Genomic DNA, 16,734 nt, shown 5'->3' on the forward strand with positions numbered 1-16,734 from the left:
GAGTCAGTTGCCAGTGATCGCCAGAGCTGGCGGACAGCCATAAAGGCGGGACTAAAGAGTGGCGAGTCGAAGAGACTTAGCAGTTGGCAGGAAAAAAGACAGAAGTGCAAGGAGAGAGCCAACTGTGTAACAGCCCCGACAACCAATTTTATCTGCAGCACATGTGGAAGAGTCTGTCACTCTAAAATTGGCCTTTATAGCCACTCCAGGTGCTGCTTCACAAACCACTGACCACCTCTAGGCGCTTACCCATTGTCTCTCGAGACAAGGAGGCCAAAGAAAGAAATGTAAAATACAACTTGTTCCTCGAGCACATTTGTCAACCATGGCTCAGTTGAAGCACTCTTGTCTTTGAGTCAGAAGATTGTGGGTTCATAGTCCCACTGTAGAGAATAAACACAAAATCAAGGCTGACACTCCACTCCAGTGCAGTCCTGAGAGAGTGCTCCACTGTTGAAGATGCTTTCAAATGAGGTATTGAAATGAGGGCTCCATTTGCCCTCTTAGGTGAATGTAAAAGATCCCATAGCACTATTTCGAAGAAGGGTAGAGTTATCCCTCTTGGCCAATATTTACCCCTCAATCAACATTACAAAAACATATTATCTGGTCATTTTCATGTTGCTGTTTGTGGGAGCTTGCTGTGTGCAAATTGGCTGCTACATTTCCTGCATTACAAAAGTGAGAACACGTCAAAAGTGTTTTGGGACACCCTGTGATTATGAAAGGTGTTAAATAAATGCAGCTGTTTACACATTTCTACCCCGAAAATAAATACTTCTCCAAATGGCTTGTAATCCCCTTCACACGCAATGAAATTAAAATCAACCTAACGCGTGGCATTGAATTCTTATTTTAATAGCGTTGGAAACAAACGCAAATACAGTAGACGGTTCTCAGGGCAAAAGGCAGCTGCATCGAGCTCCTTCCACTTAAGGTGGAGTTCAGCAACGATTGTAATGAGTCTCTGCTTAATATTTACTGAGGTTAATTCGCTGAATTTCTGCCGGCCGGGTCGCCCTGCTCTGACTGACCGGCCTCGCGCACTCCTCCCGGGCCACCGGAAGCGCGCGGCGCCGCCAGGCCTAAGAACAGACGGCTCGAGAGCTTCAGCTCCCGGTAGGAAAAGATAAACCGGGAATTGGGGGGGGGCTGAGGGGGACAGCGGCTGAATAGCGGACCCGTTAATCACTCGGGTGAAGAGCCTGCTAACACTGGCTGCCGGTCTGGCTCTCCGGAGGTGACCGAACCGTCCCTGGTGTGATTGGCAGCCGGTGGCGTCCTGGTCGCAGTCGGAAGGTGCTGGGCCCGGGCATAGGCCCTGGCCTCGGCCTAGACTCCGGTACGGCGTCCCTGGGGAGCGCTCTCCTTGATATTGAGCGATGCTCACTCGGGCTGAACATAAGGGAAGAGCAGCGGGTTCTCCTACTCCTTCGCCCAGTCTCCCAACACAACAATAAGCTGCCCTTCAAAACCATCCATTGTAGGTGCAGTGCATTGAAACCATGATATGAGCAAGTCTTCAAAGTGTAGTGAGAATGGAGGAAGTAATCATAATCGTACTTTTAAAATAAAGCTAACCCCAAACCCTTCAAAGATTCTTAGCCCTGTGAAGGTGATCTCTTCAGTCTGCTGCTTCATAGGCTGTTTTAATAATTAAAATCTGCTCAGGGTGCTTCACAATGAACCATTGCAGAATTCAGTTGTACTAGTGCCTTATGTACTTGTAATTATTTTTGATCCTATTAGAATTATTTTCTTAAAATATGTTTTCGCTTTAGTTTATCATGGAGGGTCGGATGGACAGTGACAGAAAGAAAAGTCAGAACCCAAGCACATCTTCAGAGGAGCAGAAAAGAGACAGAGGTACTGGTTATTTTATTCACTCTGCTGTCTGCTATTAGTCTCAAATGATGATTACACAAAGAGCATTGGAATTGCTAGAACCAATTTCAATACCATCTCGTGAACTATCACTTGCAAGCCCAGTCACGCTTCATGACCCCCTGTCAGAAGAACACAAGAAATAGGAGCAGAAGTAGACCATATGGCCCATCAAGCCTGCTCTGCCATTCAATATGATCATGGCTGATCTTGGGCTTCAATTCCACTTTCCTTCCTGCACCCCATATCCCTTGATTTCCTGCGAGACCAAATCTCTATCTATCCCAGCCTTAAATGTATTCAATGATGGAGCATCCCCAACACTCTGGGGTAGAGAATTCCAAAGATGCACAAGTCAGCTCAGTCCTGAACGATCGGCCCCTTATCCTGAAACTGTGCTCCCGTGTTGTAGATTCCCCGACCAGCGGAAACAATCTCTCAGCTTCTAACCTATCAAGGCCTTTCAGAATCTTGTATGTCTCAATTAGATCACCTTGCATTCTTCTAAACTCCAGAGAATATAGACCCAATTTACTCAGCTTCTCATCATAGGACAACCCCTCATCCTAGGGCCCAATTTAGGAAATCTTCGCTGCACTGCCTCCAGTGCAAGTGTATCGTTTCTTAAATGTGGAGACCAAAACTGCACACAGTACTCCAGGTGCAGACTCACCAAAGCCCTGCACAATTTTAGTAAGACGTCTTTATTCCTGTACTCCAAGCCTCTTGCAATAAAGGCCAACATGCCATTTTCCTTCCTAATGGCCTGCTGCACCTGCATGTTAATTTTGTGCGTTCCTTGTACGAGTATCCACAAGTCTCTCTGAACATCAACACTTACTAGTTTCACACCTTTTAAAAAAAGTTCTGCTTGTCTATTTTTACAACCAAAGTGAACAACTTCACACTTCCCTTCATTATACTCCATTTGCCATCTTGTTGCCCACTCACTTAGCCTGTCTATATCTCTTTGCAACCTCTCAATGTCCTCCCCGCAGCTTACCTTTCCGCCAAGCTTTGTATCATCAGTAAACTTAGATATATTACTCTCCGTCTCTTTATCCAAGTCATTAATATAGAGAGTAAATAGCTGAGGCCCCAGCACTGATCCTTGTGGCACCCCACTATTCGCTACCCACCATCTTGCAAATGCCCCATTTATGCCCACTTTCTGCTTCCTGTCTGTTAACCAATCCTCTAGCCATGCCAATATATTACCCTCAACACCATGAGCCCATATCTTTCCTATTAATCTTTTATGTGGCACCTTATCGAATGCCTTTTGGAAATCCAGCTGTGCTACATCTACTGGTTTCCCTTTATCTACCCTATTAGTTCTTCTTCTTTGGCCTCCTTGTCTCGAGAGACAATGGGTAAACGCCTAGAGGTGATCAGTGGTTTGTGAAGCAGCGCCTGGAGTGGCTATAAAGGCCAATTCTAGAGTGACAGACTCTTCCACAGGTGCTGCAGATAAAATTGGTTGTCGGGACAGTTGACTCTCCCCTTGCGCTTCTGTCTTTTTTCCTGCCAACTGCTAAGTCTCTTCGACTCGCCACACTTTAGCCCCGCCTTTATGGCTGCCCGCCAGCTCTAGCGATCATTGGCAACTGACTCCCACGACTTGTGATCAATGTCACAGAACTTCATGTCGCGTTTGCAGACGTCTTTAAAACGGAGACATGGATGGCTGGTGGGTCTGATACCAGTGACGAGCTCGCTGTACAATGTGTCCTTGGGGATCCTGCCATCTTCCATGTGGCTCACATGGCCAAGCCATCTCAAGCGCCGCTGGCTCAGTAGGGTGTATATGCTGAGGATGTTGGCCGCCTCGAGAACTTCTGTGCTGGAGATATGGTCCTGCCACCTGATGCCAAGGATTCTCCGGAGGCAGCGAAGATGGAATGAATTGAGACGTCGCTCTTGGCTGACATATGTTTTCCAGGTCTCACTGCCGTAGAGCAAGGTACTGAGGACACAGGCTTGATATACTCGGACTTTTGTGTTCCTGTCAGTTACATCCTCAAAAAACTAATGAATTTGTCAAACAGGATCTTCCTATAGCAAAACCATGCTGATCTGATTTAATCATACTATGTTTTTCAAAGTGCAATGTTAAGACTTCTTTAATAATAGATTCCAGCATCTTCCCAACGACTGATGTTAGACAAACTGGCCTGTAGTTCCCTGTTTTCTCTCTACTTCCTTTCTTGAAAAGCGGTGTAACATTTGCCAATTTCCAATCTGACAGGACCATTCCTGAATCTAAGGAATCTAAAGTTGGCCAATGTGGCTTTGAAGGATCACTTCCATCTTGGTCCCAGGAACCTCTCACTTGTCTTTGGCTTCCAGGTTTGGTCTGCAGATCTGTGCTATTCCTAAGTCAGCCTTCAGACTAGTTATGTCCCTGGTTCCCCTCTGCTAAGTCATTCAAATCTCAAGTCAATCTAATTGCATACACCTGTGTGAGATGGAGACAGATATAGAAAGACACAAATCGATTGAAAGGCAGGCAGATGGTTCTTGCTTTATACGAATTATATTTATTTTTTATAAAATGATTTGAATTTAGAAAGCAAAAAAAGCCATGAAACAAGGCAGCGAGATAGGAAACTGGTTGAGGGTGAGGGGGCCTCTGGCCTTTTGCTACCCATTGTGAACTCCACCTCACTACCACTTCACTCAACTCCTCCAGTGTTGCTAAATTATAAGACTGCTCATCTAACATCCAGTAGTGAATGAGCACAAATTTCCTCCAATTAAAGAAAAAAAAACGTGGATTTCTATAACATTTTTCATGACCACTGGACATCTCAAAGTGCTTTACAGCCAATGAAGTACTTTTGAAGTGTAGCCATTGTTGTATTGTAGGAAACACAGCAGGCAATTTGCGCAGAGTAAGCTCCCATAGTGACAGTTTTATCAAATAAAAAAGACAGCCAGAAAGAGAGAGAGAGAGACTGACCCAGAAGGTGAAGCTACTTGTAACTGCTGGCATTCCAGAAAGCACATGCCCTGCTGGAAAAAATCTGACATCTACATCATACAGCAGAGACAGAGCTAGCAGTGACCCACTATCTTCAACAGAACCTTCAATCAAGAGAGAAATCTACAATCCTCACAAGCCTGCAACTGTCTATAATTTGAGTCTCATGAATTCAACAGGTTTATCGTAACCCTTCTCTTCCTGCTAAAACCAATCTACCTCTTTCCCTTTTTCTATTTGTTTCTTCATGTGCGTGTTCGCGTGCGTGCGAGTGAATGCGTGAGTAACAATTTTGGGATAAGGCGTATTGATCAATAAACAATTGACTTTCTGTTTTAAAAACCTACAAGGAAACCTGTCGCTGTCTGTTTATTTGAAAAATAAAACACAAAGGGGCTAAACTCATAATACAAATGCACTTGCTGTGGTTAGGTGGGGAGTTGAACTGTGGAAACCACCAACGCCACATGGCCGTAACAGGCATATAGTGTGTTACAAAATAGTGAATAGTTAGGCATTTGCATTTTAGAGCGGAGTGGGAACAGCTTTGTCCCAGAACGTGTCAAAATAGCAGTGGATTCAAGTTAGGTGGAAAGTCAATTTACAGTAAGGTGTAGGTCCATTTGGGACCACGTCATACAGTGGTCAAGTGGGAGTCAACTGACCAAAAAGGACAGTGAAGGAATCATCAAGAATGGGCCCTATCGTGGGCATTGCACACATGTGCAACATCCAAGATTAAACTGTGGTGCATTGGGAATGTAAGAAGTGCCGGAACGACGGCACCTGCAAAAGAGGCGGCAGAACTCAAAGGAGCTGGAAGATAAAGCCCCCCAGCCCCTGGGCAGTGGAAGCTGTGATGGGCCCAGCGCGCGCCAAACCAAGCAACATGCTCAGCGCATCCCAGCTCTGGGACACCGAGAGCAACGACACATCTGGCGCACTCCAGCTCCGGGAAGCCAGGAGCAGTGATGTTTTTGAGGAGGAACAGAGGGGAACAGCAGAGGACAGCCCAATCCTTGCTGCCTACAAGACCCCCCTGATGTCACCCCAGCGGAACAAACCCTGCATGAAAAATCAGGAGGGGTTTCTGAGCCCAGCGATCGTGGGTATGCAGGACTGGGACTAGCGAGGACAAATGGTATGGAAAGCAACAAGTAACTTTAAAAATGGCTGTAAGGATTGCTACAATTAATGTGTGTAGCATTAAATCCACTACCCGATGTGTTTCAACCTTGGATTACCTCGCCAAAGTCAAAGCTGACCACCTATTTCTGCAGGAGTGTGGAATACCACACCTCGGCACCTACAGGCAATGGTTGCGATGGTGGTCCCACGGGCCATCAATCTGGTCAGGGGGTAATGATTCCCGTTCAGCTGGCCTGGGTATCCTGGTGCGGGGAGGTAACTTTACCATCTCCTCGTAGCAGATGTAATGTACAACAATGTTCCACTCCGGTTGATCAACGTGTACGCCCCGGTTCAGTGCAGCGAGCAGCTGACTGTTTTCCAGCAGCTCCCACTGCTGCTGGCGATGTCCAGGCCGGTCATCCGAGGCGGTGACTTCAACTGCATCATCGATGCAGCTGGACGATCCGGCAGAGCCGACTGCAAACTGGACGCTACGTCCAGATTCCTAATAGAAACAGTAAAAGATGCCAAACTGCACGATGTCTTCAGCAAACCTGCAGATGGAGCGCGGTGTAGATACATATGGTCAAGAATGGACGGGTCTGCCCGTTCCAGGATTGACTTCCTGTTTGTGTCCCGCGCTGTCACGGTCAGATCCACCGACGTCAGCCGGTGTTCTTCTCCGACCATTGCCTCTTACTGGCTGACTGTCACTTACAGGATGACCAGCGGGTTGGCAGGGGGATATGGAAGCTCAATGCTACACTGCTAACCCCAGAGAACGTTGAGGAACTCAAAAGGGATTACAAAGGTTGGAGGACCGTGAAGCCCTTCTTTGAGTCGCCAGTTCACTGGTGGGAGGCGATCAAGGAGAACATCAAGAGGTTCTTTATCTTCAAAGGTGTTCAGAGGGCGAGAGAGAGACAGAGAGAAATGTCCCGACTCCAGAAAAGTATGCAAAATCTGCTCTGGCTGCAGTCAATGGGGGTCAAGGTCAAGTAGGACCTCCATGAGATGAAGAGCCAGCAGGTCTCGCTCTTTGCCACAGAGGCCTCCAAGATCATCTTCCGGTTCAGAGTCCGCTCCATTGAGCAGGATGAGATGTGCTCGCGTTACTTCTTCCAAAAGGTACACACACAGAGCTCTGTGGTCAGAAGCCTGAAGGAAGAGGATGGCTCGGTAACGTCTTCACAGTCCGACACACTAAGGATCAGCAAATCCTTTTATGCTGGGCTGTATGACGCGAAGCCCAGAGACAGCAGAGCCTCCCAGTCCTTCCTGTCATCTATCACAGAGGTCTTCGATGACAGCATGAGGGACAGACTGGACAAGCCGCTAACTCTGGACGAGCTGGCAAAGGCCGTCAAGTCCTTCGAGACAAGTAAAACTCCCGGAAGCGATGGCTTACCGGTTGAGTTGTATTCGGCCCTGTGGGACTGGGTCGGCCCGGACCTGCTGGAAGTATACGAGAGTATGCTCCTGGCCAGCAGCATGTCAGAATCCATGAGGAAAGGCATCATCACCCTCATCAACAAGTGGAAGGGGGAGAGGGCAGAAATCAGAAATTGGCGGCCCATCTCACTGCTTAATGTTGACTACAAGATTCTGTCAAAAGTCATAGCCAGCCGTGTCAAGTCTGCTCTGGAGTTGATGATTCACCCTGATCAGACCTGTACTATACCCGGCAGGAAGATCTCTGATAGTCTTGCGCTACTCAGGGATACGATCGTCTATGTATGGGACAAGGAGGGTGGACACCTGCCTCATCAGCCTGGACCAGGAGAAGGCTTTTGACAGGATATCGCACACCTACATGATGGACGTGCTTTCCAAAATGGGATTTGGGGAGGGAATCTGCAATTGGATCAAACTGCTCTACACAAACATCAATAGCGCAGTATCAATCAATGGGTGGGAATCAGAAAGTTTCCTGATCCAATCTGGAGTCAGACAGGGCTGTCCTCTCTCCCCGTCTTGTTTGTTTGCTGTATTGAACCCTTTGCTGAGTCTATAAGGAAGGATGCGAGCATAAGAGGGGTGACATTCCCAGGCAGTGGAGGCACTCAAGTTAAAACCTCCCTGTTAGTAGATGACGTCGCCGTCTTCTGTTCAAACCCGCTGTCCGTGCGCAGACTGATGAGCATCTGCGACCAGTTCAAACTGGCCTTGGGAGCCAAAGTTAACCACGGCAAGAGCAAGGCCATGTTCTTTGGGAACTGGGCTGACCGATCCTTTGTCCCCTTCACCGTTGGGTCAGACTACCCGAAGGTGCTGGGGATATGGTTCGGAAGGGCCGGGGCGTGCACCAAAACCTGGGAGGAGCAAGTTGCCAGGGTACAACATAAGTTGAGCATGTGGGAGCAGCGATATCTCTCCATTATGGGTAAGAACCTGATCATTGGGTGCGAGGTGCTCACGTTGTTGCTGTACGTGGCGCAGGTCTGGCCCATACTCCACTCCTGCGCTGTGGCGGTCACCCGAGGCATTTTCTGCTTCAAGTGGGGATCCAAAATGGACCGGGTCCGGAGGGACACGATGTTCAAACCTCTGGAGAAGGGCAGGAAAAATGTACCCAACATCGCCCTCATCTTGATGACTACCTTCGTGTGTGGCTGCATCAAGCTGTGCGTAGACCTCCAATACGCAAACTCCAAGTGTCACTACATGCTGAGGTTCTATCTGTCCCCGGTGTTGCGAAGGGTGGGCCTGGTCACATTGCCGCGGAATGCTCCATCCAGTTGGACCATGCCTTACCACCTATCCTTCATGGGAAAGTTTCTGCAGAAAAACACCACTGACCACCAGTCCATCAGGCAGTGGTCTGCACGGAATGTCCTCAAGGCCCTATGGGAAAAGGAGATGGTGGATCCTGTCGGATGGTTCCCCGAGCAGACTGCCAAAGTCATTTGGCGGAATGCCTCATCACCAGAACTTTCAAACAAGCACCAAGATGTAGCTTGGCTGGTGGTGAGAAGAGCCCTCCCCATCAGATCCTTCCTGCACGCCCGAAGTCTCACCCCCTCTGCACAATGCCCTCGAGGTGGCTGTGGTGGGGAAGAGGTGGTTGCCCACCTCCTTCTGGAATGTGTCTTTGCAAAGCAGCTGTGGAAAGAAATGCTGTGGTTTTTGTCGAGGTTCAACCCAGGCAGCTCTGTAACACAGGAGTCTGTGCTCTACGGGCTGTTCCTAGGGACGCACACCAAGATAAACAACTGCTGCTGGAGGACTATCAATTCGGTGAAAGACGCCCTTTGTTCTGCCCGAAACTTGCTGGTCTTCCAGCGCAAAGAGTTGTCCACGACCGAATGTTGCAGACTGGCACATTCCCAGGTCCAGGACTACGTGCTGAGGGACGTACTGAAGCTTGGGGCAGCAAAGGCTCAATGGGGAAAGACCACTGTGTAAGGTCCCCCCACCAAGCTGAACTGAGGGGCTGGATCCGTGGAAAACCTCTCGAACTGTATCTGGAAAATATTTGTTTGCAGTAAAATGTACATGGCATGAAAAATGAAATGGAAGGGTTGTGAGGCAACTCACTCCTGTATTGAAGGAAACTGATTTCCTTTGCACTGTTTGTATTTTTTGACTTGGTGCTGTTTGGAACTGTTTTGTGATGTATTTTTTTTTCAAATTTTTATGAATAAAGTATATTTTGGAAATTAATAAAAAGCATTAGGAACGTAGGAATATAAGTAGGCCATTTAGCCCCTTGACTGGAATTTCCCCTGGCTTGGAGATCCAGACCGCATTTTGCGGTTCCCAGGCCCTTAACTGACCTGAGGTGCGACTTCTGCCTCAGTGAGGTAGGAAGTCTCGCCTAATGGAGCTGCTGGCCAATCAGCAGGCAGCTCTTTGTCCTAGTAGCACCTCCGGGTGCGGTGGCCACTGCTGGGACTGCAACCCAGCTGAAAGACAGAAGATGTCAGGGAGCCCCATAGAACAGGTCAGTTTTTGGACCCTCGCCGGGAGGCAATTGGTTGGGTCCCAGCGAGGCAAGGGTGGTTAGTAGGGAGGACGGGTGGTGGTTGGGGCATCAGGGACAGCCCACTGTCGGGCACAGGGTGCCTGATCAGGAAGGCCCAGGCTGTCAGAAAGCTGCCTACTTTTCTCGGGCCTGGGCCGCCCACCAGCCGAGGGTAAAATCCCCATGGTGGTAGGCGGATGCCCTTAAGTGGCTGTTAACTGGCCAATTAAGGGTCTTGAAAAACGGGCTGTTTTTCACCGCCGCCATCCTGTGTAAAATGGTGGCGGGAGCGGGTCAGGAAGGGCCCCCCTGAGCCTCCCACTCCATTTTACGCCCCCCACCATCCCGCTCTTTGCAGTGTGTGGGTGGGGGGGGGGGAGAATTTCCGGCCCTTGAGTCTGTTCTGTCATTCATTTAGATCATGGCTGATTTGTATCATCTATCCACTTACCCACTTTGGTTTGTAACGCTTAATACCCTTGAATAACAAATGTCTATCAATCTCAGTTTTGAAATTTTTAGTTGACCTAGCCTCAATAGCTTTTGGCAAGGGAGTAGGGAGGGTGTGAGGAAGTTTTAGATTTCCACTACCCTTTTATATGAAGAAACACTTTCTGACATCATCCCTGAACAGTCTATCTCTAATTTTAAGGTTATGCTCCTTATTTTGGACTCTGATCAGAGGAAATATTTTCTCTACCTGACCTACCAAATCCTTTAAAATCATCTGAAACAGCTCAATTAGATCGCCTCTTAAACTTCTGTATTCAAGGATATACAAGTCTAGTCTATGCAACCAGTCCTCATAATATAACTCTTTGAGCCGGGTATCATTCTGGTGAATCCATGCTGTATCCCTTCCAAGGTCAATTTATCTTTCTCTGAGGTACAGTGCACATAACTGAATATGGTAGTCCAGATGAGTATAGCCAGAGCTCGACAGTTGTAATGTATATTCCACCCCTTTGTATTTCAGTCCTCCTAAGATAAAGGCCAACATTCTGTTAGTCTTTTTAATTGTTGGAGGCTAACAACTGGCTGGAGATAGACATCAGAATAGAATACCAACATGCAAACCTGAAGAAGAAAAAAAATTAAAAATACTAATTAAAACTTTTTTTTTAAACTGCATACAGTCCTGCAATCCCTACCACAATATTTTGCATAAATCTGTAAAGTTTCAGACTGAGGATAGTTTTAACTATTCCACTGCTCTCCTGGCTGACCTCTCACCTTGCACCCTTGGCAAACTTGATCTCATCCAAAACTCTGCTATTCATATCTTAACTCACCCAGTTCACCTTGATCCATCATCCTGACCTACATTGGCTTCCAGTCAAGCAAGAGCACTATTTTAATATTCACAGCCTTGTTTTCAATCCTTACATTGCCTCGCCCCACCCCGTATCTGACCTTCTCCAGCCCTGAAAGCATCTGAGATCTTGGTACTCTGGCCTCTTGCGCATTTCTGATTTTTATCATTCTACCATTTGTGACTGTGCCTTCAGCTGCCTCGGCCCTAAGCTCTGGAGTTTTCTTGGTAAACCTCACTACCTCCTCTCCTTTCAAGGTGCTCTTTAAAAATTACCTTTTTGACCAAGCTTTTGGTCAGTTGTCCTCCTATTTCCTGAGGTGGCTTGGCATCAAATGTTTTCTCATGCTCATTAAAGGTGCAACATAAATGCAAGTTGTTGCTACTTCAAAAGTTAATGACAATACAAAACATTTACTTCAATCAACTTCGGTTGCTGATCCAATGACTTAATGCGTCGCTGTACTCTATATGATGTGATATTGAGCCATACTTATCCGGCACATCCTGAGTTAGCTGGTGTCAGGTCATCAGGTGTTGATGGGAGTAGGTGGCTATATGGTTGGTGTCAGTATCCAGTTAAGAATTTATGCAAATTTTAAAATAAAACTTGTAGCACCACTGAAAGAGAACTTTAGCAATTCCGTTTCTAACTTTTAGCAGTGTGATGATACGAAGAAGAACGTTGATTAACTCTGTAAATAAACTGTTATCCATGTTCCAAATATGCAAATCTTCTTTTATAAAGGAAAAACAAGAAGAAAAAGGAAACAAAGCAGAAGTAGATCCTCCTCCATGACATCAACGTCATCGTCATCATCGTCATCATCAAGTTCATTGTCTTCAAGTTTGTCATCATCCTCAAGAAGTAGAAGCAGATCAAGTAGTAGAGGTAAGTGCACTTTGAGTAGTTGAAATGTGCTCTGAATTTGGAGGATAAAGTTCTTAAATGTATCAAGTTGATCACAAGTTACTCATTTGTTGATTTACAAAAACAGCTTTACGCTTGAAGCGGTGGGGTGAAATGTAGCACTGCTTTAACACATTGGAGTAAAAGGTCTTATCACTGAACAAAATTAGTCTGCACTTTTCATGGGAAGGGAAATGGTTGACATTAAAGTAGGCCCAGTTTTTGCACTTAGAACTTCAGATTGTAGGTTAAAATTTTCCACCTATGTTGCACTTCCATGGTATTTCTAAAGCTGCTGCATCTTACAGTTTTTTTTTGTTCAACCCTGTGGACTCCTTACACTAATGTTTAAAGCAGAGACCTGATCAGAATTGAATTATGATGGTGCCTATGATCCCTTATTTTGGGCTAGTGCATGCACTCCTTTTTCTATCAGAGCAATGCAGAGATCCTTTTCCTATGTGATATAGTATATACAGAACCTGTTTGAAGTGCTTAATTACTGCCACTGGCTGGCAGTTCAGAATAATGTTTATTAACCAGTAGTTCTCAAGCCATGCGACAAAGCACTGTCTTGGTGGAGTGCAGAAAATGGCTGGGAAATGATCTATTTAATATCTATTCCTGCCAATTGGCTCCAGTCCATATCATCTCAATCCTGCAACTCAATGGGGGCTCATTCCTCCTTCTCACACTTCATCCCTGTTATCTTTCAATAAGAGAGTAAATGATGCAGACCATATGGACAACTGTTGTAGAACCAACAGAGAGATGTATATTGAGGAGAAAAGGTGAAAAAAGAGGGATGGAAGTAAAGGAGCATGAGAGAAAAATGAAGGGGAATATAAAGAAACAAAAGTAAACGAGCAGAGACTTCTTTTGCAGATCTGTACCACTGTCATTGGAGAGAAGGAAGCAAGTGTCTGAAATTACTTTGGAGATTATCGCAAAAAAGTTTGAAATATTGAACCTAGTCTGAAGAACAATTTTGAAAACCACTGTAGTAGATTCCCTCTATCATAAAATAACATGGAAAAGAAGAGCCTATCAAACCTGCTTCCTTCATAGAACATGCATACTGTAGTACATCTTCGACTTTACTCACTTATTTAATATCCTGAGAGAAAGTTCTGCAAAATTTAACAATGAATCTCCAAATATGATTTAGCAAAACATCTTTTTACACTTGCACGAGGCTATTTTGCTTTCCACCATGGCCCCAACAGCTTGAAAGCAAAAATGTTCTATGGTTCTTCTGATCAGAAACCAATATGTTCTGTGGAGCATTTTATTATCTCTGTCAATATTCGTATCAGTAACGTTTTCTTGAGAAACATTAAGGGGTAGATTCCATATTGGAAGAGAAAAATAAAAGATATGGGAAATTAATTGGAAGTTGACAAATATTCTTTAGCAACAAATAGAGCATAAATGTTATTTGATGCAGTTTTCTTTGAGTATGGCATGTTTAAATATTGAGGGAATCCTATTGTAGCTTTCATGTGCAAAGCTGATTCTGTAACTCTTTTGGCAGACTCCCAGAAACGCTCAAAAATAAAGAAAAGGAAGAAAGAAAAACAGCACAAAAAGGTGAGAATTTCTCCTGCCTTCTTAGTTATCTATGTTGAAGTTTCTTCTCATTTTAATAAATTTATAGTAAAAAAATTGGATATGCAAAATAAAAAAATTGAAACATAACTGTTGACAGTTGCTTCAATCCAGGGAAAATATTTCTTCTAATGTTACTGAGCATCTTTATACAATCTGCTTCCTTTTAGAAAGGGAAAAAGGAGAAAAAGAAAAAGCAAAAGAAGAAAAAGAATGTGTGTTCAGGGCCCGTTCAAATTTCTAAGGTAATTCAGCATTCAATTGATGAGTTTAAAAATCTTGAATGAAGCAAGAATAGATAACCAGTTGAAATGAGAACAGAAAGTGCAGGAAATACTCAGCAGATCTGGCAGCATCTGTGGAGAGAGAAACAGAGTTAACGTTTCAGGTCTGTATCCCTTTAGATAACCAGTTCGCTTTTTCTAAAAGGGGAATACTGGCAATATTGTCAAAATCTTAATTATTTCCACCAACTAACCAGATTGCATCTATTGTTAAAGTGGCTAAAAACCATATGAACAGATGTACTACTGTATCTCCTATGTTGTTCATGATGTGTAGTAGGGCTCATCGCTTTGTAGCAATAGGGGTGTTTGTGCTATGCAGGGCATAACATCTGTGCCACTGATTTACATTGACTGAATAATTTAAATTCAATTTGGATTAAGTGCTATTTTGAGCTTTTTGCTGGTGCTTTGGGGATTGAATTCCATGCCTCTGGCCCTTATTCTGTACAAACTGTAAACGGATGAACTTTATTTTTAATAATATAATAATCTTGTCTCCTGAGGCATTGCAGAGTCAAAAAAAAGTTTAATCTTGAGAGTAGGGGTTAATTAGATTGGGGTGTGCAGTCTGCATTTTAAAATCATGCCTTCTGTCCTTTTATATTTCTATTACAAATTGCTAAGCATACTTAGCTGGAAGCCGTGTCCATTAACAAAACCTGTCACAGTCTAATTGCAGACTCCTGGGAGTATTGCTGTGGCCAGCAGATTCGAGGTGGATGCACACCATCCAATATGGGGGTGGATTGGGGTGTGGGAATGGTTAGAATTAATGGTCAGGGGCTGTAGCAGAAGCCAGTGAGAGAAGGGAATTATCAAGTTACAACAAATTGATCAGACCACAGGTGGTATTTTATCTTATATTTATGAAAGTTAAAATAAATATTGAATTCAAAATAAATTTGCAAATAGGAGGTTGAAAGTTACAGGAGTGAGTGAAGACATGACACCAAGACCAGGTAAGACCCCTCATCGCCGACTCCCCATCCACAGAAAATAGTATTTCCTGATTCACCCTCTCATAAATTATAGAAACATCTGTTAAACCGCCTCTTGATATTCTCTGTTGCAGCAGATTGCTCTAATATCTCCAGTCTTTTGTCACAATGGTGAGATAGAAGTTCACTCGAGAGAGAAGGTTTTTCCAGACTCTCAGAATTCAACATGGAAACATGGGATGAGAGAGAAGCAGAGATGTACAGGGCATGGTAGAGAATGTAATCGATGTGGAAGGGCTTTCAGCCACAATGACGGGCATAAAACCACAGATACGGGGTGACCGAGAGAAATAAAACACTGATGCATATAGGATGGAGACAAAGAAAAATGCATGTAGGTTTAGAGAGAAAAGAATCATAAATAAGAATAGAAATATATATATATATGTATATATTATATCTTCTGTCTCTCATTTATATAAAATGTATGCCACACACAAGAGTTGGAATTGGTTTTGGCTATTTACAACTACAGACCGAACTGTCATATTGTGGAATTGCCCATTAAGCCATTCTTATGAATCATTTTGCTCCAACAAAATTAGGTATGTCCACCAAGGGAATAGTTACCAAAGAGCAGATCTGTACACAGAATCAAAGGCTGACTTAATAAATTTATAAGCCTAAAGAGAAAAGTCAAGGCTGTAGAGCAGAGTAGCAAAGTAAAATCAAACAGTGTGTCAGGAAGGGACAAGGAATTTAACAAAGGTAATAGGCCAGTAGTGACTAAGATCAGATCAGGGAAAATTAGTAAAAAGTTAAAAGTGATTATATGCGAATGCACAAAGCATTTATAACAATAGATGAATTAATGGCATAAATAGAGATAAATGGGTTTGACCTAGTAGCCATTACTGAGACATGGTACAGATTGCCAAGGTTGGGAACTAAAGATTCTAGGGTCCTTGACTTTTAGAAAAGATAGGCAAAATGGTAAAGGAGGGGATATCACCCCAATACTAAAGGACAAGGTAAAGACAGTAGTGAAGAAGGATCTTAGTCCTGAAAATCAGGATGTAGAATCAATATGGCTGGAGCTAAAATAAAAACAGAAACCATTGGTGGGAGTAGTTGATAAGCCCCTAACAGAATTATAGTGTTGGGCAGACTATAAATCAGGAAATTAGATGTGCATGTCGCAAGGGTAAGGCAATAATCATGGGGAACTTTAATCATCTTCTAGACTGGGCAAACCATATTGGCAAAAGTAGTTTGGAGGACAAGTTCATGGAGTGCATTTGAGAGTTTTCTAGTGCAGTCTGTCAAGGAACCAACTAGGGAGCGGGCTATTTTATGTACTATTGTGTAATAAGACAGGGTTAAATAGTAATCTTATAGTAAAGGATGCTCTGGCAAAGCGAGATCACAATATGATAGAATTTCATATTGAATTTGAGAATGGTATGGTTAACACCAAAATCTTAAATGTAAACAAAACCAATTACTTAGGTATGAGGGCAAGTTAGCTAAGGCACATTAGAAAATTAGATTAAAAGATATGATGGTAAACTAGCAACGGCAAACATTTGAAGGAATAATCAATAATTCTGAACGAACATACATTCCCTCGAGGAATAAAATCTCCAGGAGAAAGGTAGTCCAACCATTGCTAACTAGAGAAGTTAAGCCTAGTACTAGATTAAAAGAAGAGGCTTAG

General features: G+C 44.3%; 1 protein-coding gene across 6 annotated transcripts in view; it reads left to right on the forward strand.

The window, feature by feature from the left end:
* The first annotated feature begins 845 nt into the window (after nucleotides 1-845).
* The window catches only part of si:ch211-22i13.2 (uncharacterized protein LOC553945 homolog), a 37,201-nt gene continuing 21,312 nt past the window's right edge, over nucleotides 846-16,734 (forward strand). The window contains exons 1-5 of one of the 6 annotated variants that reach the window (XM_068044974.1): nucleotides 846-937; nucleotides 1,782-1,866; nucleotides 12,023-12,166; nucleotides 13,719-13,774; nucleotides 13,963-14,037. In XM_068044974.1, the coding sequence (XP_067901075.1) occupies nucleotides 1,788-1,866; nucleotides 12,023-12,166; nucleotides 13,719-13,774; nucleotides 13,963-14,037 (354 nt within the window). In that variant the 5' untranslated portion in view covers nucleotides 846-937; nucleotides 1,782-1,787. The other 5 variants (XM_068044971.1, XM_068044972.1, XM_068044973.1 and 2 more) reach the window with 5 other exon arrangements.

The sequence above is a fragment of the Heterodontus francisci genome, chromosome 13, assembly GCF_036365525.1.
Source record: "Heterodontus francisci isolate sHetFra1 chromosome 13, sHetFra1.hap1, whole genome shotgun sequence".
NCBI classification, from domain to species: Eukaryota; Metazoa; Chordata; class Chondrichthyes; order Heterodontiformes; family Heterodontidae; genus Heterodontus; species Heterodontus francisci.